The sequence below is a fragment of the Ambystoma mexicanum genome, chromosome 7q (assembly GCF_040938575.1).
Source record: "Ambystoma mexicanum isolate Mex_15411 chromosome 7q, UKY_AmexF1_1, whole genome shotgun sequence".
Taxonomy (NCBI): Eukaryota; Metazoa; Chordata; class Amphibia; order Caudata; family Ambystomatidae; genus Ambystoma; species Ambystoma mexicanum.
Genome location: NC_090941.1, coordinates 282,481,908 through 282,508,096, shown reverse-complemented (window position 1 = coordinate 282,508,096; position 26,189 = coordinate 282,481,908). Strand labels below are relative to the sequence as shown.

The 26,189-nt window shown below is 44.5% G+C and overlaps 1 protein-coding gene across 2 annotated transcripts in view; it reads left to right on the top strand.

The window, feature by feature from the left end:
* Positions 1 to 26,189, top strand: part of NDFIP2 (Nedd4 family interacting protein 2) — a 693,434-nt gene that overhangs the window by 387,596 nt on the left and 279,649 nt on the right. For both annotated transcript variants that reach the window (XM_069639897.1, XM_069639898.1), the window contains one exon: positions 16,202 to 16,289. In XM_069639897.1, coding sequence (XP_069495998.1) covers positions 16,202 to 16,289 — 88 coding nt within the window. The remainder of the gene's footprint in view (positions 1 to 16,201; positions 16,290 to 26,189) is intronic.

Sequence of the window (26,189 nt, the reverse complement as noted above, 5' to 3'; positions counted from 1 at the left end):
CCAAAAAGGACGGGGGACTGAGACCCATCTTGGACTTGAGATACTTGAACACGTTTCTCAGGAAAGACCAATTCAAGATCGTCACTCTTTCTCAGATCCTTCAGGCCCTCCAACTTCAGGATTGGTTGGTGTCATTGGATCTTCAGGATGCTTATTTTCATGTGCCGATCCATCTCGAGCACAGGAAATACCTGAGGTTTGCCGTTGGCGGATCGCACTATTAGTTTTGAGTCCTGCCATTCGGGTCCTGCCCGAGGGTATCCACCAAACTGATGGTGGTGGTGGCAGCGGATCTCAGTAGAGGGAGTGGGGGGGGGATTCACGTCTACCCCTACTGGTTACCTGGCCACCCTCTGATCTCGGGCCCAGGTCACCTCCCCTGCCAGTTACACACCTGCACTGCCTCCCTGGCAACACCGCACTTGGGGACTGTTTTCTGTATCCCTACAGTCCCCCACCAGCACTTGACACCCAATGTCTGCACTTACCCCTGCACTTGCTACCAGCTGGCCCTACTTCTATTGTTTTTATTTATTCTATTACCCCATGTTCTGCACTTTTCCTCTTCCCCTTGCACTTGCGAGATCTGAATGACACTTGGCCTAGTAGGATCGCTGTCTTCCCTCTGTTTTGCCTCCCTTGCTGCGTCGCGCCTTGAAACACTTGTGTATAGGTGCGTTATAAATGCCATATCATACCATATATATCATATCTACCTGGACGATCGATTGTCTGATCAGGGCGCGTTTTCCTGAACAAGCCTTGCATCATCTCAACGTTACCTGCCACTCCCTTCACAGACTAGGCTTCTTCCTCAATTTTAAGAAGTCCCAAATGACACCTTCCCAACGGCTCCTGTACATCTGGGCTATTTTAGATACTTCCTTAGGAAAGTGCTCTCCTCCCAAGGTGAGGGCTCAAGACATTCTCCAGATGGTAACGAAATTCCAGAATACCCAGAATCTTCCTGTCTTCGAGTTTTTGATGTTGCTCGGCCTCATGGCATCCTACATTTTCCTGGTGCCAGATGCCTGCTTGCGAAAGCGATCGCTTCAATGACCTCTCTGATCGCAATGGTCCCAGTTCTAAGGACAAATGTCAGACCGCCTTCAGATTCCGTCCAGTGGCTCACGTGAACTTCTGTGGTTGGCCTGCGAGGGCAATGTTCTGAAAGGCGAACACTTTTGGCAACCATGGCCGGAGATCACGGTCGTGACGGATGCCTCACTCACAGGGTGGGGAGCTCACGCCAATGAGTTGCCCGTCAGTGGTCGTTGGTCTCCGTCAGAGTCCAAGCTACACATCACTCTTTTGGAGCTGAGCGCGATCAGACTAGCACTGAAGGCTTTTCTGCCATCTGTACGGGCAAAGAATGTCCTGATAATGATGGACTAAACGGTGGCAATGCACTACCTCAACAAGAGAGGAGGTGTAGGGTCACTACCACTGTGCAGAGAGGCAATGCAGCTCTGGTATTGCGCTATTCATGAAGGAATCTCCCTCTCGGCGATTCACTTGGCCGGGGAGGAGAACACGGCGGCGGACGCTCTAAGCAGGCAGAGCAGTCTCCCACCATTGGGAGCTTGCTCATGAAGTCCTTCAAGAGATCTTCGCCCTTTTGGGGAACCCCTCAAGTGGATCTGTTCGCGACAAGTGTCAACCGGAAGTGCGAACTGTACTGCTCAAGGGAATTTCCTCTGAGAGGAGTTCTAGGAGATGCATTTGTGGTGGATTGGGAATTTCCACTGCTTTATATGTTTCCTCCAGTCCCGTCATTCCTCAAGTAATCAGGAGGTTAAGGAGGTTCGCAAACTGCATGATCCTCATTTCCCCGGATTGGGCCAGGAGAACGTGGAACCCGGACCTTCTGGATATGTCCATCTGTCCTCCGATATGTCTTCCACAGGGGAGAATCTTCTCTTACGAGAGGAGGGTCGGGTTCTCCATCCAGAGGTCAACACTCTCAACCTTCACGTTTGGTTTCTGAAAGGTCGTGGCACAAGGATTGGGACCTCCCGGATGACGTGATGGTGTTGCTTTCGCCGAGACGCCCAGCAACAGAATCTCTGTACCGTTGGCGTTGGAAGAGGTTTTGTGACTGGTGGAGACCAGAATGTTGATGCTTTTTAGTGTACGACACCGGATATTCTATCCTTTCTTCTTTCATTGGCACGCAAAGGTCTTCAGGTTGGCACCATTAAAAATTACCTAGCAGCGCTTTCCATTTTAGGCGCTCTTCAGAGGAATGTTACCATTTTAAGATCCCTCTGGTCACACAGTTTCTGAAAGGGCTAACACATGTGTTCCCTCCTTCTACATTTCAGGTTCCGATGTGGGATCTCAACCTGCAACATTCTTGATGGGTGCTCCTTTTGAACCCTTGCACTCATGTCCATTGAGGTTGTTGACCTTTAAGACTATATTTTTAATTGCTCTTGCATCTGCAAGGAGAGTGAGCGAGTTGCATGTGCTTTCTTCCAAGATACCCTTTACTGTATTCCACAAGGACACGGTTGTTTTGAGGTTGAAACCCTTCTTCTTGCATAAGGTGGTTTCTGACTTTCACCTGCAGCAGAAAATTGTGGTGCCAGCATTCTACCCTCCTCTGCATTCTAGTAAGGAGGAAGAAAGGCTACATCGGTTGGACCCCAGGAGAGCGCTGAGCTTTTATATTTCCAGGATGTCCAAATTGAGAGTGGGCGACCAGCTCTTTGTAGGGTACAACGGATACAGACTGCATCAGGCTGTTTAAAAGCAGACCTTGTCTAGGTGGATCATCCTCGCTATTTTTGAATGCTACAGGCTAAGGACACCCTGCGGCCACTTCGACTGCCCTGCAGAGAGGGGTCCCTATTAAGATCATTTGTGATGCGGCAACATGGTCATCTATACACATGTTTACTAAACATTACTTGCTGGATACTTCCCACGCTCAGGATGTGGCATTTGGTAAGGCAGGCCTTTATTCTGCCCTCTGATAATTCTGCATGTCTAAATTCTTCTCCCTCCTCCTATCATGGATGCTGCTTTGGGAGTCTGTCAAAGATGAGGAATACATTGGAGGACACAATCCATTCGAAGAGCAAGTTACTTACCAACTCGTAACGTTCTTTCGACTGGATTTTCCTCCAACGCATTCCTCATCGCCTTCCCAACCTACCCCTATATAGAATTTCCCATGCTGTTGCAGCTGTCGTTCCTGCAAGGCTGAGTACTGTCCTACTCGTACCTAGGGGCACTCCTGACGCACATGGAGGGAAAAACAGAACTGAGGCCAACGGGCGCCGTGCGTGCTACTTATAACATTGGATGACGTCACCCTCTTCGAAGGCCTTCGAGGGACATCGACTCGACGCCATTGACACAGAGCGCCCTCTGCCGAAAACATTTCCGAAGCAGCTGAAGATGGACATTACATGCCAAAGATGAGGAATACGTTGGAGGAACATCCAGTCGAAAGAATGTTACCAGTTGGTAAGTAACTTGTTCTATTGGTGCTGGGTCTAACCTCAGCTCCACTATCGGGACCATTTGCTAAGTTATGCACAACCATATTTCTTTCAAAATCCAGAATGTTCACAACCAACTCTGTTTCAGTGCCAGAGACGGTCAAGCCCCTATCAGCACACAACTTTCTTAACTGATCCTCCTTGGAGGCACTTACAGTGGTGAAAGTGATTATTTTTATTTTTTTTATTTTTTTTATTTACTTGATTTAATTGATTTACAATTTTTACAAGAGTGATAATTAGTACCTTTCCCGTTCCAATTTCATCCCACCTTTGTCGGCTCGCATTCAGTGTTTCCTTTTCCTTTCGGCTTAGAAAAGGGCTATCATGGTCGTGCGTCGTTCCTTTCTAGCTCCATGTCTTTTTCTAGATTGTGTTCCTGAGGAATTGAGCTACTGCGATCACCCAAGGTGTCCTTTCGCCACTCATCAGGCGGAGCCACCAACTTCTTCGTATGTCTCTGAATTTGAGAGAAGGTCTCCCAAGTAGATGCGTCTTGCCTTGTTTGTATCTTGGCAGGATAATAACAAATGTCTTATTTGTTTCTACCTGGTCTTCCTTTTTACAATACCAGCATTTGTTGGTGGTGGATTTGCCTCTTATAGCTAAGATCTTGTTGGTTTTTAAAAGATTTAGGCGGGCTCGCTTGAAGGTTCCTCGAAGACGTTTGTGTGGGAATTTTGCCAAGTACCCCAAACTTGGTTGACCTTTTTTGTATTCATTGGGAGATTTGTGATTAGTTTGCATTTGGATGCTGCCTCTAGGGTCTTTATCCAGTCCCATTCTTCTAGTCTTTTTTTCACTTTAGTTTGGTTTCTTGTGAGCTCATCTTCCAAACTTCCAATCTCCTCCAAGTTAGCTTTGTTCATCTTTAAACAGTTTGTTAGCATACTGTTTTTTCCTCCTTTGATTTCTCTATGAATTATCTCGAGGATTTTTGAATGCAAGGGGATTAAAGTCTTCTTGTACAGCATTAGTGCGTTTCGATCCACTATCACTTTTAATGACACTAAGCATAGTTCTCGTTTAATCAGAGCTATGGGTGTTGATGATGTTAAGTTCAGTACTCTCCGCCAAAAATAGGCCTCCAACGTTTGCCAGATTTTTGCTGGTAAGTTAGGCATAGCCTCTGCTCGGTAAGCCACTGCTGGAGTCACTTTTGCTTTATAGAAGTTCAGAATCGGTCTAAGTGAAAATCTCCCGAACCTTTTGTCAACCACTTTAGACTGGGAGACTAGTGGTTTGATCTTTTCCTGCAGTGTTACTTGCATTTTGTTTTCCATATGGCTATTGTTCAGAGTTACGTCCAGTTATTTGACGTTTTTCACTTTTTCCAGCTGAACTCCTTCTAAATACCGTTTTTGTTTTTCAATTTTCTTGCTTGTTTTTTCGAAGGACATTATTTTGGTTATATCTTTGTTTAATTACAAATTCTTCTTCTTTATATATTCTGACAAGTTGTTTAATTGGCGCTGGAGGCCTATCTCCATTTAGTCCATTAGGATTATGTCGTCCACTTATAGGAGTCGCAAAACTTTAATTCCATTTATAGTTGGTGGGAAGGACTTTGTTTTTTGTTCTTGTTCCTTGAAGTCCCCCATGTATGTGTTTTATAAGGATGGTGCCAATGGGCAACCTTGCTTCACTCCCCTCTCTGTCAAGAACTCCTTAGACAATTGGCCTGAGTGGCTCAGCCTCAGTCATCGATGTCTCTGAGTATAGGGCTTTTATGCGCTCCAAGATTGGTTTAGGGCATTTCCACCTTATCAGTTTCTTGAATAGTAATTCCTGGTTGACCGGGTTAAATACCTGGACCAGGTCTACGAATGCCATGTAGACTTTTGGGCTGCCCTCCTTGATCTTGGCTTTCAAAGTGTTCAGTAGCAAGATGTTCGCTGTTGTGGCCCAAGTTCTTGACAAAGCCCGCCTGGAAAGGGTCAGTACAATCCGCCCCTTTCGACAAATGTTGGAAGTTTTCAAGTAAAGGATCCAAATAATTTTCCTATAATGTCCAACAGGGCGATTGGGCGATAATTCTCTGGATTGTCCTTTCTACCCTTTTGTGGTTCTCCAGGATGCTGGTATGCATTTTGTTCGAGCACATCTTTTCAGTACTTTGCTGATGGTGTGCCCATTCCACCAGGTGGGTTTTCAAATCGATATTAGTGATGCTGTCAGTCCCCAGGGCCCTCGATCGATTTTAAGTTGGAGATTTTCCTTAATCGGCTTCATGTCGTTTGAAATCTCCCAAGGGGTTGTGGATTGAGCCGAAGTATCCTTTGTGTCGTCTGTTTTTTTGTAAAGGTCTGTGAAATGTTTCTCCATCTCCGTTCACCCGCATTTTTTGTAATGCGTCGTTTGTATCCTTTCGAGTGGAGTTTATTAGGGACCAAAATTCTCTTGTTTTGTTACCCCACAGCGCTCGGAGCATAGCTTCCGAGTCGTCCTGGTACAATTGTATCCGATGGTTTCGTAGCCAGTTTTTATAGGCCTTGGCTGTGTCTTTTGCTATAGCCACATTCTTGTTGGAAGGCTCCTTCCTTGCTGTCCGCTTTTTGTCGGAATACTTTTCTCTTTTCAACCAAGATTGCATTATATGTATGAGTATTGGGTTTCTTGCTTTTTATTCCATTCCACTTTTTCGTACTGTAGGCAGGGCGGAGGGTCTGATAATCTACGTCGGGCACTTATCAATTTTTATTTCTTGGGTTCTGTTTTTTTGCATATGTTCTTTGTCATTATGGTGATTGCCTCTTTGGTCAGCCTGAGGCGTATGCCGCCGCTGCTTTCTTCCACCTCCGGCCCCATTCGAGGTCTTAAAGATTTTACGGTTTTCCCCTCTGTGATTTGTATGTTATGGTCGCTACGTTTTGTACTGGTCACTTTGAATGGGGAGGTGATGGGGGAGTAGGTCTGTTGAGACGTACATATGGTCTATTGCTTCACGTCCTTCTCGTTCCCATGTGGGCACTTGTAATTTAGATTTATTTGTCATTGAATGTAGATTGTGAAGGTCTCTTGTGTTCATTAGCGCTGTCTACTGCTTGCCTTTCTCAGCCGAGGCTAATGTCGTATTCTGGGTTATTTGTTTGCCAAGTTATGGGCATGTCGCATTTAGATAGCCACATATTATAACGTGATTTATTTGATGTTTAATGTTTGCCTTGTCGCTAATGTCTGTTATTTTTTTTAAAGAAAGTCTTGTTCGCATTTGCTCGGGGGTTCCAATAGCAATTGATTAACAGTATGGTGGTATCTGGCTCTTCTTTTGCTGTGAATTGTGGCCGTCGCCAGTTGATCAACATATCTTGTATAAAAGTGGTTGAAACTAGCTTTGCTCTGAGGCTTAAATCACTTTCCGAGTGAATTGCTGTTAGTAAGCCAGGCATTGGGTGTCCTTTTGGGCCCTTTAGGGCTGCTGCAAAGATTTCAAAAACATCCAAAGTTGGTCCTTCTGTGAGCCAGATCTCTTGGAGGCATAATAAATCAAAGTCTCCCAGGTCTGTCGTTCGGACTTGTCAAATAGCTGAAGCCCCTTGTGTTCCAAGAGCCCATGGTCAGTAAATTGTTACTTAACTGATAGTTTATCCTCTCCCTTTGTAGTAAATGTTGACGCTGATATTTTGGTGGCTAATTGTTCATTTGGCTAGCTAAGTTCTCTGGAATCCAGTCCCACTCCTGATTTTCCACTTCTTTTCTGATCTTGCTCATTTTGTTGGTAGTTACTTCTCGGTGGTACGTCGAGGGGTCTTGATGAAAAGTCATCTTTAAATTGAGTAGCGGCCCACGCGGCTCTCTGCCAATGTTCAGGGGGTCGTTGTATTTCATTCCGTCCAGCAAGGTGCGTCTGAAGGGGAATTTGTGCTGGTCACTTACGGTACTAGCAGTTGGTGAGGAGCTCATCTGTTCACTATGTCTTTTGTGTTTCTCCTGATGTATTAACGTGTGTGTATTAGCATACTTTACGTTCTTGTGGTTCCTGTCTTTTAGTCTTCCAAACTTCTTTAATGGCTCAGCTCGCCAATCTAAGGAAGGTGATCTGTTTCGGTAGGTTCTTTGACTACGCCCTTGAAGTTCTTTCCCTCTTTCGCCTGGCCTAGTTTCTCTCAAGTCATAGCCTAGGATCAGTAAACTCTCTGCTGCCTCTTGAAGCATTCGCTTCACCACTGGTGATTCTATGTGGAGGAATATTCTATCCGTACAGCCTTTTTGACCGAATTCTACGATTTTTAAATCGTCAGATTCCAGTCTTCTCAGATTTGGAATATGGTTGAACAACTTGATTGTTTTTCTATTCAAATTCAGGTTGTCTCCGTTGTCCAGTATCCTTTCCAGCTTGAATGTTTGAGTACTTTGCTTATTAGCTGCCTTCTCACCTGCCCATGATTTACCTTGCTTTTTGTGGGTACTAAAGGCTCGGTTTTGTATTCTCCAAGAGCGTTCCTTCGCATTCCACTTTTCAACTCTTCTGTGAACCTTATGATTTGGCGATTGTGGTATTTTTTTGTTTTTTTGTTTTCATAGTCTTTGTTGTTTTTCTTCTATTGTTAGGAAGACTGGAGAGTCTGGTTCGATTATTAGGATTTCTTTCTTTGGTTCTGGAAGCAGCGAGTCTTGCTTGTTTGAGTTAGCCTTCCTCTTTTGCTACGGCTTTTTCAAGAGTTTGGATTCGTAATCTTCCACGGTGTATTGCCTCATATTGAGCAAGTCTATGGTTGTCTATGGGTCGACTGTCACAATAGGTTGTTAACTGTTTTTGTCTTTGCCACTGGTCGATAGTACAGTTCGGTTTTCTGTTATTCGGTTACCGTTGCTTTCATTCCTCTGACCACAGGTGCCTGAGGTGTTTGTGTCTTCCATTGTTTGTCTGGTTGTTGATAGTGTTTTTCTTTTTTGTTGAAATCTCCTTCTGTTTTAATGTGTTGGTGTCATCAGGCCATATGTTTCTTTTCTGTGAGAAACTACTGAACCTTTTGGTTTGGATTATCTTTGTGATAACTTGGCTCTCCTTGATAGGGGCGCGAATGATTGGTGTTGTTTTTAATATCTCCTGATTTATTTCAGTCGCTATGCATCCGTTTGTCTTCATTACTCGTGATGTTTCATTTTTTCTCATGGTTGTCAGCTTTTGCTGTTCAAAGGGTGGGGCCGCTTGTTTTGGGTGATATCGTTGTTGTCATCTGCTTCATTAGGTCAGCCTTGTCTAGTTCGTTCTTTGGGTTATTCCTGGGTCGCTCTTTATGGGCATCTTGTGCAATTTTTGGAAGCTATTATTTTTGTTGCTTCCATTGTTTGGGTACCGATTGCATGTATTTTTGCCTTCTTTGAGTCCGTTTTTTGGTTGTTCCACTCGTTGGTCGGCTTCCTTTTGCGTTGATGTGTTTAGACCTGGTCTCTCGTGGCTGTCTTTTTTGCCTTTATGTACCCTTCCAGATATGTTAGTTTGGTGTACATCAGTGCCGCCATTTTGGTGTGGTCTTTAAGGCGTCATTGAGTGCCTCGTAGAGCTTGCTGAATGGAGCTAGGGCTATCGTGACTGTTCACATGATTGAGAACAGGTCTATTTTCTTGTTTGGGGTTTCTCTTCGACACCTTGAAGAATCTCGCTCATTAGTCTGTTTTGGGGTGTCGTTATCAGCGCAATATTTGCTGTTTTTGTTGAGGCTGGATTGATCTTATTTATTAAGGGCAGCAGGATGTCACCTCTCTTGTCTTCCCTGATCTTGCGAGTGACTTCCCTTTTCTTGTCCTATTTCTTCAATGGGCTGTGAGTGTGCAGCCTTTAGTATCAAGCCAAGTTCTTTTGCTTTAGCGTATTCAGTTCGCGCCATTGGGGCTTCGGCTATTGACGTGTTCGGCTCCTTGGTTGGTGCCGAGGTCAATGACGCCGGTTTTGAAGCGTCCAGCTCTTTTTCCGCGCCTTAAAAGCGAGCTGTTGTAGTTCTCTGTTCCCCTTGAAGATCTTTATTGATGAGTCTGATTTTCTTGTCGGCAGCTTTCCAAAAGACCAACGAATCATTGTAGAAGTTTTTCCATTTTCACCTGTAAGGCCAGAGGAGAGGCTTCTGAATGCCTAGCAGTTCTCGTTCTGTTTGCTCCTCCACTCCCTCTAATATCTCTGCATCAGAAAGTTTGTTTAGAGGGACTTGGTCTTTTGTCCCTTGTCTACTGAAGTAGTCCGCTAGCGAGTTTGTTCGGGGGAGTCTTGAGGAGTTAATTTTCCTATATGTACGAGGTGAATTCAGTGATTTTTGTGTGTTTTTAGCATTTTTGTTTTGTCCTTTATTTTTTTTTTTCTCGTATAAAGCTATTTTCGCAGCTTGAAGAAGTCTCGTCCCTTTTTCCCGGTCTTTTGGATTTCTGTAAGATAACTGATGTTTACAAACTGATTTTAGCGATTTCTTGTGCTTTAAGGTGGACCTTGTTTTTTTTTAGTTTTTGTTCACGCGGTCTGCCTCAAGCTGGGTTCCCTCAGAGGGTTTCTCATCTGTCACATTCTTACTGTTGTTCATTGCAGCAGTTGAGTTGGCCTCGTCTTCTGCCTGTTGAGAGGTAGTGGCTTCTCTCGCTGTCTGTTGGATATCAGGTTTTTCGTTATTGGGACTAGTCAGGTCTTCTCTTTCTGGCAATATGTGTATTTCAATTTGGATTTTAGATGCAGGGTTTCCACCTTCTGTACTTTGTTTCTCCTGTTGCTGCGCATTGTCGCCGACTACGGCGGTTGCAGGCTCCCCGGGGTTGTGGTGTCGTTTAAAGTCTGAAACCTTGAAACTGGGACTGATGCTCCTCTCTTTACCGGGCCCCCTTCCCCTTCTCTAACTTCGAGTGGTCCGAGTTCGTCGAGTGGGCCTGGTTCATGAGGCATGGCCTTATTCATAATATGCTGCCCGAGGGTTTGGAGTGCTCATTCTGTCCCCCCACTTATTCGGTCATCATGTGGGAGGGCAGTGTTGTTAATTTCCGTCCTTGCTTCCCATTTTGGATTTCCCGCTGGGCTCTCCGGCCTTTTGGTAAGTTGTATCAAATGCGGCCTAGAGCAGCTCTCAGTATTATTTATCTGTACAGGCTGGGTTAAAACTCATGTGCACAGTGTGAGCTTTGTATGCGGCGCCTACCTCTGGCTTCCTGGTGTCCATCAGGTGATCTCGACTTCAGGGACGGATTACAGTGTAGCTATAGAGTGCAGCTGCGACACGGGCACGGATGAGTCGGGAGTCTTCATTGCACTATGCAGGTCTGTCAGGCCTGTCGCGTCCGCAAGCTTCTCAAACAGCGGCCCCTTCGGTGGGCTGCTTACTCGCCTCCGTCACCTTAGACTGCACCAACTCTGCTGCCAAAAGCAGTATTTCAGTGGGTCCTCCCACGTAACAATGGATACTGCAAACAGACTGTCAGGGTCGTAGAGCCAACGTGTTGAGCTGCCAAAGACTACATCAACTCTGCAGCAACTCTGTGATTGTTTCCATTATATCTAGTACAGTAGGTCCCTTGTTCTACCAGGCAATCAAAATGTATAGTGTTCTGTTTAATCATTATCTGGACACACCACCAGTGATCTACACTGTGACACCCAATACATATCCTTTTCACAAAACACCCATATGTTATGTGGAGAGGGTCATCCCACCGCTGCCACCAATTTGTTAGGACTGAATTTCTATACTCTGGCCTGGTGGACAGATGTATAGAAGGCCAAGCTATATTGTGACAGGCACAACTCTGAGGAGCTGTAGCCAAACCAGTTCAGGTAGCAGTGACAGGTGGTCTAGGCTAAGATCTTCCCAGTTGGTGAGCTTATGAAGGGTCCACATTGAGATTACACTTGGACAGGATGTATAAAAATAGTTATTTATTCATGGCTAAAACACACTATGAAACATCACTACTAGCAAGTAGTTGTCACACAAGACTAATAAACAATACATACATATATACAGTCACTTATTATAGGGCATAATACATATCAGAAACTCCTGCAAAAGAAAGGTAAGATTGGTATTATGCACTCAAGGTCCACAGAGATGTTCCCCAACTATAATTGTCCAGCCCTAAGTTGTCTGGGGCCTTTTGTCCAATAGTTCAGGTAAAGGTTCCACAGAAGTTATAAAGCAGGAAAAAATGCAGGTAGGGTCTCTGGGGTCCAGTGACGGGTTCTTAGGGTTAGGGTACGAGTTAGACTAACTACCAAAAGTAGCCCCAACTTTCAGAGGTCTTGTGCAAGCAAGCAATGACAATGTCAATATTGTTAGAATTAAGGTTTATTATAAGCCCATTGACTTAAAATGGACGTATAGGGGTAGGTATGAAGCTCTGTAACTTATCCCCATACTCCGATTCTTCCCCAGACTTGGCAGGACAAAGGAAGGTTGCTTATCCTGCCAGAAGTCACAGTCCTAGATTCACAGGGGTTGCAGGTTTGAGCTGATCTCCAGTTGCTTTCTTTTACTGTTGCCAGGACTCTTGATGGAAGAATGCAGCAGAACTTGATGCAGGACCCCTCTCAGGACTGGACTCGAGTTACGTAAGCGATTTCAGATGGTGGTCATTGCAGCACAGTGACGTAAACGGACTCGGCAGCCGCGGTCAGACTTTTCCCTTCTATCTCGGGTCCCTTTGATGCTAGGACGCCAACATTCCATAGAAGTCAGCCTCATTGTGCCAGCTGAGGGTGCCCCAAGTTCCACGTCAAACCTTAGAACTGTGACGCCGGCAGCACGGTAGCCCAAAATTGAAGCTGTTTAGCCACAGGATGGTTCCAGGGCACTTCCTAAGGCTTCCTTTGGCAGGACACTGAGCAGATATCCGGAATGGATGGTCCCTCACCTCCAAGGATCGCAGCTCCTTCACAGGACTGCTAAAGATCGCGAGCAAGACAGGACTCCTCCAGGTTAGCAGCAGAAGTTGGTTGCCAGCCCTCCTTCTGTCAGGTCTCTGGTTTCTTCGCAGGTCTCGCAATTGGATAGGATACTTGCCACCTTCAGGTTTCTCCAGGATCTCAGAAGAATGGGTGCAGGGTTTATCTTATCCTAAAAGCCAGGTAAGAGCTGCAGCCCTCGCTAGCCAATAGCAGGACTAGCCCCCACACACCCCAGCAGTGGTCCAATCAGGACCACTGGTGGACACATTCATGCATACCACTAAGACACATCAAAACCAATTTATGGATTGGGACCAGACAGTCCCAGCCCACATCCTGCCAGCAAACGCACACATCCCTCCAGCAAACGCACACATCCCTCCAGTAGTCAGCCTACCGCTTCTGCATTCCCGGGCACTGGAAGTCCTTATAAGGATGTTCCTGGCCTCTCAGGCCAGGAAGAAGGCTAAAGAACAAGATTGCAAAAGGACATGCGAAAAACCAAGTGGCATGGCCATGTTTGGACACTAGCCACAGTTTTAACCAAATGCAGTAAATGCAGTAAGGCTAAAATGAAAATTCCCAAAAGTGGGAAAAAGACACTGCTGCCACCAGCTTATCATTTTAGCACACCTACAGTAACCAAATATCCTCTAAGTGTTAGTTTAGGGCAAAACCAGAATGTACCCCCATTGTACTGCAGTGTAAGCTGCATTGTACAATGATAAAAGGTTGCTACAAGTGATACAAAAGTAACCAAAAGTAGTAACACAGTAACACGACTAAGGGAAACAGTTTCCCAGTACTGACAGCCTGAAGGACATGCCAGTTTTCCCATAACATATGAGCAAACGCCAGTGTAGTTACGCTTAAGGCTTCGCTACACTGCAAAAAGTACAGGTTAGATTAAAAAATAAAATCAAAAAGTTTGGGGGTTCCATAAAGATGGAAGGAAAGGTGCAGTAAAGACAAATCTTTCCTAACGATATCCATCTGCACCCTTTCTCAGATGGATATCTCCAGGATGGGGCAAGATGGCAAGCAAGTCTCTGTCAATGGAGGAAGATACATACTCATGCCAAGAACCTCTCATAGAAGGGCAGTGAAAGCGATAGATGGCTCTGGATTCAGTTTGGGAACCTTTCCTCCTGAGAAGTTAAAAACATAACCCTGTTGTCTGTCATTGTCGGGCTTTTTTTCATCTGATCTGGGTTCAGGGATGTCTCCCATAGAGCAAATGAATTTGCAATATTCATTTGGTGGTAATCTGTTGAGAGGTTATTGTGGTGAACACTTGTCCTGCTTCCTCTTCTAGTTGTGCCTTGCCCACATGATATTGGACTGTAGGAACAATATGTGTTTGCGCTTCATTAGGTAACATTGTCTAAATCATTTTGCACAACATTTTAAATTGGTGCAGCAGTCTTGTTTTTTAGAATTGTGACATTATTACTAAATGTCATTAACCCAATGGATGTTGATGCAGTTCCAAGAAATATAAACCACAAATAAAGCGTAATGTAAATGATACTCTTTTTGAGCAGTTGATGCAAAGTTATACTTTAAAATCAACAGTTCTACCCATCCTCTTTCTGGTCCAACAGCATACTGTACTCTGAACAGATATGAAATGGAAAGAGTATTACTAAGAAAAGACATAATTAAACCAGCCGACGCATGCAGCAATATAGTGCTGATGAATAGATTTGACTACATCAAATAAAGACAGCAAGTGTTATGAAAGGTTGGCTCCAAATCCTATTAAACAAATATTTGTCTGTCAAGACTGAAACAATGTTTGCCTCTAGGACTACTAGATGAAGATGAGTACCACTATTTAGGTTTAAGTGATCCTGTTTTGGCAACTATCTATTTTCTTCCAGAAATCCATTTAAGAGTGCCTCTTTTCCAGTATGTTTATCTATTATTAATGGTATAGGATCGATAAGTGTGAGAACATCAGAATGCATCATAAAATATCTAAATCCTATGTTAAAGGGGTTATCACCCTATATTATGGACACTGAAGATGTTATTGGACAATTGGAACTGATTATCTGGAACACCGACCATTTATTTCGAACAATGGATGTGATATCATTGTGGGCAGTTCAATCATTAGTCTTTTCTTGAAATCTAGATCTGTGGGCCTCATAAGTTTGCCGGTCTGGTAACAATGGTACCGGTAAGCTTGCCGGTACCGTTGTTACCGGACTGGCAAACTGCGAGTTCTGCTCGCGGGTGCCTTCCTTCCCGCCCGGTCCGACCTGGCGAGTGTACCGGCACCCGCGAGCACAGCATGTCGGATGCACCAGCACCATTCTGAACCATTCCCTATGGGGCTCAAATGGGAAGAGGGAGCATTTCATTCCGACACCTGTGAATGGGCAATTACCAGGTCCGGCAGGGCTATAATGACCCGGTAATTGCCCATTCGCGGGTGCCGGAAAGATTTGCAAGTTTGGCGGGAGCCTACCGGTTTTACCGGCAAGGCTACCGCCAAACTTGTAATAAGGCCCTATATCTTTTTTTTTTTTTAAACATAATGACATGCTGATTGAAATGCTTGAATTTATGTTAGAACACAATGGCCCTCCGTTACGAGTCTGGCGGTAGCTGTGCTGGTAAATCTGGCAGGCTGCAGCCGGACCTGTAAACAGTTACCAGTGCTTGGCTTGCCGGTAACACCGGGGTATTACAATCCCAGCTGCTGGTAAGTCAGGCGCCGGTAACTGTGTTCCCCATTCCCATAGGACTCTATTAGAGTGGGGACCACTGAAACATCGGCACCGTCATTAACGGTGCCGGTGTTTCAGTGAAAGTCTGCGGGCGGGACGGCACCCGCCGCAGAACTCGTACTTTGCCGGTCTGGATACAACGGTGCCGGTAAGCTTACCAGCAACTTTGTTTCCGGTCTGGCAAACCTGTAATCTTTTGCTTTAATGGTTTGATCTATAAACCTTTGGGTGCCAAATACCCGCATATAAATATATATATATGCAAATCTCCTAATTGGGGTCCTTAGAGACTGTACACGCCTAGTCCCACCCTGCATTTACAACTGATAACATTATTTATTGGGGTTGATTCAGAGACCTATTGTTATGGGGATGTGATGTACAGAAGCTCCATTGGTATGTTCGCAGTTGCAATAATGATGATTATAATATTCACCTCACTATGAATTATAGCACAGAATGCGGGGTCTTTTTTATACTTGGAACTTTACATCAATGGCGATATGACTCAAACCACTTGATATAGATCCTGTTGCTGAGGATCTATGCACACAAGGGTGCCCATGATGTTGCTAAGCGTATGCATGCTGAGGGTACGTATGAGAAGAGGGTATGCAAAGCAAACGTAGTTCAGCATGTAGTTTGGTTAAAAAATGACTCCCTCAGGCACAACATTTCTGACCTGTAACAGTGTGCTCCTTAATATTGATGTGTCTACTAAAAATATATAAAGGGAGCCTTTCGGTCTATCAATAAATAAAATATGAATTGCTAACCGTGATTGAGTTTAAAACGTGTATCCCGCTGTTTGATTCTGAGATGTTTGATTAGTTTTTATTGCTTTCTATCAGATGTGTTATGCAGCCACAAACAAGAACGCCCTCCCTTTACACTGCTGCAAGTTAAGTTATGCAACCTTAGCGAGTCAATGATGCTTCGCTTGTCAAAACTTGAAGGCTTTGTTGGCTAATGAAGCAAAATGAATGTTTTTAAAGCTCTTAATATCATTTCACTCTGCACAGACACCTAATGAATGCAGATCGTAGGTTAGGGCTTGGTTTACTCTGGTCCTAATTTCTTTCATTGTGCATGTGCAGGATGAAGAGTACCCACCCAGAGATGACTTCAGTGACGCAGATCAGCTACGAGTGGGCAATGATGGCATCTTTATGTTGGCATTTTTCAGTGAGTTATTTTAACTTGCCAAATATGTACAACACCTTGGATTTTGGTTTTACCTTAAAAGCTATGCACATGCCATTGGAATGATTGTCACCAGCACCATAAATCTATCCTATTTTTACATCATACACAGCCCAGGTTGTTCGTTCTTAAACTCGACTAGCCTAAATATTCCCCTTTTATTTTTCAAATGAGTATTGGTAAAGAAAATATTGAATGCTCTATTATTTGTGGGCTGAAAAGGAATGACAAATCTTCAACTGTTGTCAAATATATTTGTCAGAATGAATAAATATCATAACATTTCTGCATACCTCAACAAAAAGGTTTTCTGACATCAGATACCACATTCTCTGCTAGAAAACAAATTCTATATTTGTTCTCACTGATGATCAAGTCCCAGAACTCTTCTTGCCATGCACTAACTCGTATATGTTCACCCTGGACACAATTCTCATACCCAAGTCTTCGTTTACAAACAATTGTCAACTGGTAGTTTTTACTAATTGGTTTAGTTAATGTAAACCCAATACTTCTAGCATGTATTTGGTTATCTCATACCTGGAGCATTGTTTTTTCTTTGATTTGAATACATTTGTGGATTCTGCTAGTGCTCATCCGCCTCGTTCCTGAGGCGCACATCTCACTCTTGCCAGCCACAGTCTTGAACAGTATCCTGGCTTGGAAAGGAGCCAATGTAGCTTATGTAGGGCGGGGTGATTCAGTCAAATTTCCACACACCTATAATAAGACTTGCTGCGGATTTGGTGGACTGGCTGTTAGGGAAGCCAAGTGAGCGGCTGGGAGCCCCGTCAGGAGGGCATTTCCCCATCAGTGTGCAAGACCACAAGGGCCTGCACTACGGTTGCGATGGGATGAAGGGTTTTATTTTGAGAAGGGTGGCGATTGAGCCTTCTTGGCTGTGTTTCTGGATGGACAGGCTGCTGTCAATGGTGAAGCCTAAGGATTTTGCAAAATCTGAGAGGGTTAAGTTTAAGGTTGGCAGTTCACATCCAGGACTGGATGATGGCTAAATATGGTGTAGGCAACTGATGTACTACAGGCTTTATACCTGCGTATTGATGGATAGCTATATTGGAATCTTTCAGGAGTGTGCCCAGAGGCTCTGTGTAAAGATCAAGAATGATTGGTGAGAGAATAGATCCTTGGGGTCACCGCAGGAGACTGGGAGTTGGTTAGAACGCAACACAACGTGTTCATCTGGACAGCCTGGTGTCTGCCTGAGAGATGAATATACGGTTGGGCCTGGAAAAGCCTTGATAATCTCAAAGTAAACAACCAAAACGGTCTGAATAAAGAGCTAGGCTAGAGATGTCATTTGGCTTTGGTACTCACCACGAGTACAGACCATACACAAAAATTGGCATTGTAAACACCACTCTTCGGGCAGGACGGGTCAGAAGAGGTGTGTGTGTATCTAGTGTTTGCATGAAGGTGATGAGCTATGTGCCTTAAAAGACTAAGTGTTATCCGTTTATACAGAGTTAATGAATTCCTCCATGTGCAAAAGGAAGCGCTTCTGCTTTTTTCCATGGATTCTTGATCCAAATTGCTTTCCCATGCCCTCCTAGTCACGTTTTTGAGGCTTCTGACCCACCATAATCCTCCTGATGCCTGGGCTTTGGACGTGGGTACATCTTCTATCACCATTAGTTTCTCTTTGACCACAAGAAGATCTTCAAACCCATCCAAGAGGCCAGTGTCCAACAAAATGTGGACCTATATTGCAGAGATATGCTTCAAACTGGCTAACTGACTATAGATTTTGCTCAGAGTAAGGGGCACTATAAGCACTATACATTTAAAAAGGCAGCATTCTAATTGGTTTTGTAGAAGTATCTGACACCTCATCTGCAGCAACCAGAATTGAGCACTCTTATTGTTATTCCATACTGCCCAAGCCAATATCCTGGCACTACCTTTCTCCATACCGTCTGACCAGGGCAGGCTTGTTTAAAAACTTGACTTTGGATTTCAAGCCGCTTAACACTAATGTCTTAAAGGTACTAAAGGTTCTCCAATGTGTTATAATCGTTTTTCAGGGCATATAATTCCACCTCCTGCATCAGCAGGCCGTGGCGAATAGACTTCAAACCTCCTATTCTCTACACACACCATTACCCAGGCCGTAAAAGTGTCTGATGGAGATTAGTGGAACCAACCAAACATTAACCTTAGAACATTATTTCATCTGAGCAAGACATTCTGTAACAATCTATTGAGAGACCACTCTTAACATGGGTAGTCCCCCCCCCCCACGATTAAGGTGCCACACAATAAATCATTAATCTAGTTCAAGCTAGCCTAATCTATGATTCATATAGATCCATGTAGACCCGCCCCCTGTGCCAACAATGAGCCAAAAACCAGGCTGGGGTAAACAAAAAAAATAATATTTATTTAAATTATAGGTTCAATGAACATTTGCACCAAATGATCACACACACACCACCTTCTCCGTGACACAAAACAAAGCTTCAATACATAAGTTTACTTTTGGGGATGTTACTTGTTAAATGTAACTTTCATCCATGGAACACAGGCTAAATAAATAGTCCCACTGTCTTGTCCCACAAACCCCCTTTATGTCAAAGTTAAACAATACCTTGGAACATTACTAGATGAGCATTAGTTTTCCTTGATAATGTTTAGATTTAAATCAATTGCACATTGTCAGTTTTCAAAACAATTTCACGTGCAGCATGTTGCACGTTTAATTTCCTTACACACTTGAAAATGCTAGCAGTTTTGAAATCGCACAGACTTTAGACAAATACGTTGGATTAATGGAGCCCTCCTTCCAACTCCCCCCTGCACCCTCCAAAGCAATAAAAAATCTTTCTGCGATCAGGGTAACTTTCTCACTCTCAGGAAAGAGTGTGCATTTTTCAATGGCGAATTACACTACTTGGTTTACTTGGCAAAACACTTCTCTACCCAGCACCAAAAATCCAGGCTTCAGTTATATCGAGCCCCTCTCTGTTTAAAGGCCATGGAGTGGTGACAGTTAGGAATTTCGTTTTTTGGAAAAGGACACCCCTTTCCTTTAGAGAGGTCTGGGGTTGACAGGAAAAATAGGTGTACCCAGTTACATCAACAGTCTACAGTTTCTAAAGTACCCTGGGCATGAAATGTGTTAATTTCGGAGGTTAACAAATTCACCATGTTGTATTTGGCTATAGGGAATTAATTAAATTATTATTCAAAATATATGAAGGATCTACTTCCATACCCTCGCCCATTAACTAAGGGGAAGGTATTCAATCAACAAATCCCCACACTTTGTTGTGTTGGACGAACTACTTGCATTGGAAATCTGTTTTTGGTGCTCAGGAAAGTCAGCAGGGCTCCGACGGGACAGTTACATCGTAAACCACCATCAGCCAGGGATATTCTGCGGGTTCAATTGAACGACTCAGCCTCTGTCCCGTGTCAACGTCATCTTCAGTATAAGTAGCGCATGCAGCGCCCGTTGGCTTCAGTTACAATTTTCCAAAAGCTTTCGCTTTGAATTATTAACAGCACACTTCAGTTTTCTTCGTGAAAATGTCTTCATCATCAACTCCTTCGACACCAGAGTCTGGCTTTAAGAAATGCTATGACTGCGGGTCGAAGATGTCTATTACGGATCCTCACCGCCACTGCCTGTGGTGTCTGGGCTCCAGGCACCGTACCGACGACTGTGGGTGCTGTCAGGCCATGACAGAGAAAGCTCTCAGGGAGTGCCGAGGTAACCTGGCGGTGGAGAGGGTGGCTTCGAAGTCTTCCTCGAAGAAAGATAAAAAGTCCGGCGAGCCCAGAGACTCCTCCCAGCATAAGAAATCAAAGAGGTCCCATTCGAGGCATCTATCTAGGCAGTCTTTGTCTTATTCCTCAAATAAGGTGAAGAAGAGATGCCATAAGTCTCCCTCTTCTTCATCCGATTCCTCTACTGAGGTAATCAGATGCCCGACAAAATCTGATTCCCCAAGAAAATGGGATGCTTTTACATCAGAGATGATGCGTTTTTTCGAGAATGCGGCCTGGACCCCCCCTCAAAAGAATCTCACAAAAGCCATGCCCCGGTCACGAAGGCTACTTCTTTGAAGCCGAGCATGAAGCCTGTAATACGCCGAGAGAGTTCTCGACCCAACGACAAGTCATCGAGAGTATCGACTCGGATCCAAGTCAGTCTTCGATACCACTGAAGAAACGCAAATCGTCAAAGAACTCGACGACTGTGTCGACTTCATCAGAGTCAAACATCTCGAAGTCGAAGGCCATGCTGAGTTAACCAGCACCATTTTCGAAGCCCTCTTCGATTTTGTTGTGGCCTTTGCCCATTCAGGAAAAGGTTTACAGAACAGTTCTGAAGAAAGTCTTTTTTAAGTCTGTCTTCAATATATGAGGAGGAACAGCCCTTTGAAGAGTATTCCCCTCCTATGTGGTTTGAGGAAGTCTGGGTTTGCACCGGATGTGCAGGCCACACCGCTCCACATGCCCTTTGATGGCTCGAGGTTGTTCGGTAGCAGGGCAGATGAGTCTGGAGAAGCTGCAGACCTCCAAGGTGGCAGCTAAATCCCTTGGCGCCACCATTCGACAATCTCAACAACCCTATTCAGGCTTATCTACCTGGAGGGGTCGTTCATTTTGTTTCTATTCATCAATTGGTAGAGGAAGAGGACAGGCCGAACAAAGGAGACAAAGAAGATTCCTTCGTGGTGGATGAGGAAGGGGGTGCTAAATAAGCCCCAGCAGCAGCAACTTTACCCTCAGCCGCTACTGCAGTGTCCTCTGAGCCACTCTGAGGCCTTGGCCTACAAGACCCCGGTGGGTGGCAGAATTTCTCAGCAACTGAACGAATTCTGGGGCATTACAGATGCTTGGGCACTGGAAACAGTAGCCCAAGGTTACTGCCTTCCTTTTTTTAAAAAAAGGCCTCAAGATCATTCACCGGCATCCAACGCTGTCAAAATTCCGGATCTGCTTCTTGTGCAGGAAATTTCAATCCTGCTACAGAAAGGAGCAATAGAACATGGACCTGTAGCAGAGAGGAACAATGGTTGGTATTCCTCCTACTTTCTCATTTACAAGGACGACGAAGGATTGAGACCCATCTTGGACTTAAGAACCTTGAACAAGTTCCTCAGGAATGACAAGTTCAAGATGGTTTCCCTTTCCTAGATCCTTCAGACTCTCCAACTCCAGAATAGTTGGTATCAATGGATCTTCAGGATGCTTACTTTCATATGCTAATCCATCTCAAACACAGAGTACCTGAGGTCCACGGTTGGCGGTTCTCATTATCAGTTTTGAGTGCTGCCATTCGGACTGACCTCCGCCCTGCGGGTTTTCACCAAGTTGATGGCGGTAGCAGCAGCAAGTCTCAGGAGAGGGGGAAATCATGTCTACCCTACCTGGACGATTGGCTGATCAGGGCTCGTTCACCCGAACAAACCCACGAACATCTCGGTATCACCTGCCACTCCCTTCACAGACTGGGCCACTCCCTCAATTACAAGAAGTCCCATAGGATACCATTCAAAAGACTCCAATTAATTGTAGCAGTCCTGGATTCTTCCTCGGGGAAAGCCTCACCTCCCGAGGTGAGAGCTCAACACATTTAGCAGATGGTAATAAGATTCCGGAATACCTAGCATTTTCCGGCTTTCGATTTTCTGAGGTTGTTCATGGTATCCTGCAATTTTCGGGTGCCAGAGGCCCGATTTAGAATGAGATCCCTTCAATGGGCTCTCAGGACTCCGTGGCCCCAATTCTCAGGGAATATGTCAGACCAACTGCAAGTTCCGAGCAGAGTTGCTCAGGACCTTCTATGGTGGGCTTGCAAGGACAATATTCTCAAAGGAGAATCTTTTTGGCAACAATGGCCGGAGATGACTGTAGTGACAGATGCCTCTCATGGGGTGGGGAGGGTGTACCAACGAACTGACAATCGGCAGTCGTTGGTCTCCATCGGAGTCCAAACTACACATCAACCTGTTGGAGCTGAGGGCAATCAGACTAGCACCGAAGGCCTTTCTGCCATCTGTACGGGTAAAGAACGTCCTGATAATGACGGACAACACAGTGGTCATGTATACCTCAATAAGAGAGGAGGTGTAGGGTCGCTATCACTGTGCAGAGAGGCAATGCAGCTCTGGTTTTGGGCAATACAAGAAGGAACCTCTGTCGGCAGTTCACCTAGCCGGAGAGCAGAACACGGTGGTGGAAGTTCTGAGCAGGCAGAGCACAGCCTCCCACGAGTGGGAACAAGCTCAGGAAGTCCTTCAAGAGATCTTGACCCTTTGGGGAAACCCTCAAGTGGATCTTTTTGCGACCGATACCAACCGGAAGTGCGAACTGTATTGCTCCAGGGACTTTTCCCCAAGCGGAGCTCTGTTACATGTTCGTAGTGGGCTGTAAATGTTCACTCCTATATGCGTTTCCTCCAGTCACTGTCATCCCTCAAGGTATCAGGAGGTTGAGAAAGTTTGGGAAATCCATGATCCTAATTGCTCCGGATTGGGCCAGGAGAACATGGTACCCAGACCTTTTCGATATGTCCACCTGCCCTCCAATAAGTCTTCCACAAAGAGAGGATCTTCTCTTGCAAGGGGAAGGTCGTGTTCTCCATCCAGAGGTCAAAACATTCAGCCTTCATGCATGGTTTCTGAGAGGCTAAGATACAAGTATTGGGACCTCCCGGATGACGTAATGGAGATTTTGCTTTCGGCCAGACAGCCAGCAACCAAATTCTTGTACCGGTGTCGTTGGAATAAATTCAGTAATTGGTGCAAGGATAAGAATGTGGATCCATTCCAATGTGGCACACCTATGATGCTTTCTTTCCTGTTACATTTAGCCAATCTGGGGCTCCAGATTGGAACCATAAAAGGATACCTGGCAGCGCTTTCCTTTTTTAAGCGTTCCTCAGCAGAGGATTCCTATTTCAAAATCCCCTTGATTGTACAATTTCTAAAGGGACTTAATAATGTATACCCTCCAGTTCCAATTAATGTATACTGTTTGGGACCTAAACCTTGTATTAAAATTCCTGTCATGTATCCCATTCAAGCCTTTACATTCTTGTCCTTTAAGACTCCTAACATTGAAAACAGTCCTACTTATCGCAATAACATCAGCCCCCAGGGTAAGTGAGTTGCAGGCTCTTTCTTGCTAGCCTCCTTGTACTACTTCCTATAAAGATAGTCATCCTCATAATAAAACCATAATTCCTACCGAAGGTAGTCTCTGACTTCCATCTGTTGCAAAAGATAATGCTACCAACTTTCTATCCTCCTCCTCATTCAGGCAAAGAGGAAGAGAAACTTCATAGACTAGACCTGAAAAGGGCTCTAAGCTTTTACATTTCAAGAATGGCTAAAGTCTGTCAGGATGACCGACTTTTTATTGGGTATACCACCCCCAAATTGGGCCTGTCAGTCACCAAACAAACTACATCTAGGTAGATCATATTGGCCATTGGAGAATGTTAAAGACTTGCAGGAAAGGACCCACCGGAAGGCCTAAGGTCCCATTCCACAAGGGGCATGGCAACCTCTGCGGCTCTTCAAAGGGGTGTCCCAATTAATGACATCTGTTCAGCGGCCACTTGGTCATCCATCCATTCATACATTTGTCAAACACTACTGCATGTATTTTTCCTCCAGTCAGGGAGGACTATTTGCTAAGACCGTCCTCCATTCGGTCCATGATTAAATTGATTGATACTCCCACCTCCAAATTGTCACTGCTTTTGGAGTCTATCATAAGATGAGGAATACGTGGGAGGACACAATCCATTCGAAGAACAAGTACCCCTGGTAATGTTCTTTCGATTGGATGTTCTTCGCACCTATTCCTCATCGCCCCTCCCAGCAAACCCTGCCGTACAATTTACGTGTATTACACTCTGTGCTTTCTGAGAGCTTGCGGTCTTGGGTACACCTGGTTAATTCCTTGAAAAAGGGAAAAGGAAAAAACAGAACGGAAGCCAACGGGTGATGCATGCACTATTTATACTGACTATCACGTTGACGCTCAACTGAGGCCATTGAGGGACAACGACACTACAACATCACATACAGCACCCTCTGCCGAGAATGTTTTTTTCCGAAGCAGCAAAGCTGGCAAGATATAATATCATAAGAATGCGTGGGAGGAACATCCAATCGAAAGAATGTTACCAGGGGTAAGTACCTTGTTGTTCTGCCACCTTCTTTCAGTATTTCACAGATGTTTTTTTCTGTTCTCTCTGGCTTGTGCAGCCACTCTTTAACCTCTAAGCCACACCTCCTAAATATTAAAATCAGCAGGTGTTAACTTATTAGCCTTGAATTTTCCTTGAACCCATTATGGTCCACTCCTCACCAAGGGCCAACCCCTCTCTGCTGATAGACTCTTGGAGTTCTGAAACTGAAATCTTGGGAGAATTAATACACCCACCAGGGTTACCATGTACACCTTTCAGATTTTTCACCTAAAAAGTCATTACATGAAAAAACTTTGCATTTTACAAATAAACATTCCGACCTATATATATTGTGATTCGGCTAATCATGGCGGGTTCAAATGCCAATGTTGTGAATTTTACCCAACAATTATAATAGTTATGAATGTGAAATTGTTTACCCAGATATCTAACTTAATAAGCCACCAGCTACCCAACTTTCGGATTCATAACATTTTTGCAGAAGATGCAAACACATTTTCGATTTGTTACAGGGTTTCCAAAAAATCAAATTTCGATACAAATGACATCACCATAACTTGCTCGTAATATGCTTTAAATTGACACAGGAATGGCCTTGGTCGACTTATTGTTGCTGAGAAAATGAACAACTTAGATTCATTTAAACTAATGGAAATGTTCAAACATATATGCAAATCCTAACTTTCATTTCACAATATAGGTTTCAGTTCTCTTGAAATATCTTCCATGTGCTATGCAGCCTCATAGTTAGTTTAAGCCTGGAGTAAACCTATCAGCCTTTGTTCTCCCGAGGCTAATGATCATCCTGCTGTTTATCTCAGAGAATAGGCTCCCAATGAAACTTGGTCATACATTTCCTTGTGCCCATAAGGCCTATTTAATGTTGCGTTTGAAAGAAATACATCCTTTTCAATCTGTTTTTAATGAATTGCATCTCACCATCACTGTTCAAGGCCCATCACATCATATATTCATTTTGACAAGAGATTATTTTTCTCCATGTCTTTATTTCCAACTCCGAAATGCACACACGTTTAGACATTAATGAGATATATGATATGGCATTTATAACGCGCCTATACGCAAGTGTTTCAAGGCGCGACTAGGCAAGAGAGGGGAAAAAAGGGAGGACGGACAATGGGAAGGGGGTAGGGACAGTGCACTACATGGGGAAAAGATGATAACATTAAGTAAGCAACCGCCAACAAGTGGCAAGTGCAAGGTTAAGTGCATACTTCTCCAGCATTGGATCTTTCATGGATTCACATGCTTAGAATATTCCCTGTCGTCAGGCTGGGAACCCTCTGTATCTTTTAAAACGTTTTCCATTGGAAAAAAACTTGATACTTCTGTGTCCTATCGACGTCCTTTTGGGACGCTTACGCATTGCCCAATAGGACGTACGGCATAAATAGCCCCGCCCCCGCGGCCCCCTTCAGATTTCAACTGTCTCCAAAGTAGTCGGGATCACCTCGCGTTTCTACACTTTGTTAGCTTGTACTTTGTTTCCCAATGTCGGGGAAAGCGTTGTTCCGCCCGTATGCTACGTGTGGAAAGAAGAAAGTTTGAGGGGGACGGGCACATGGATTGCCTTTATTGTCTCTACCCTCATCACTCTGCGGACACATGTGATATCTGCAAGGGGTTCTCGCAAAAGACTTTGAAGGATCGTAATCAGCGTCTAATATCAT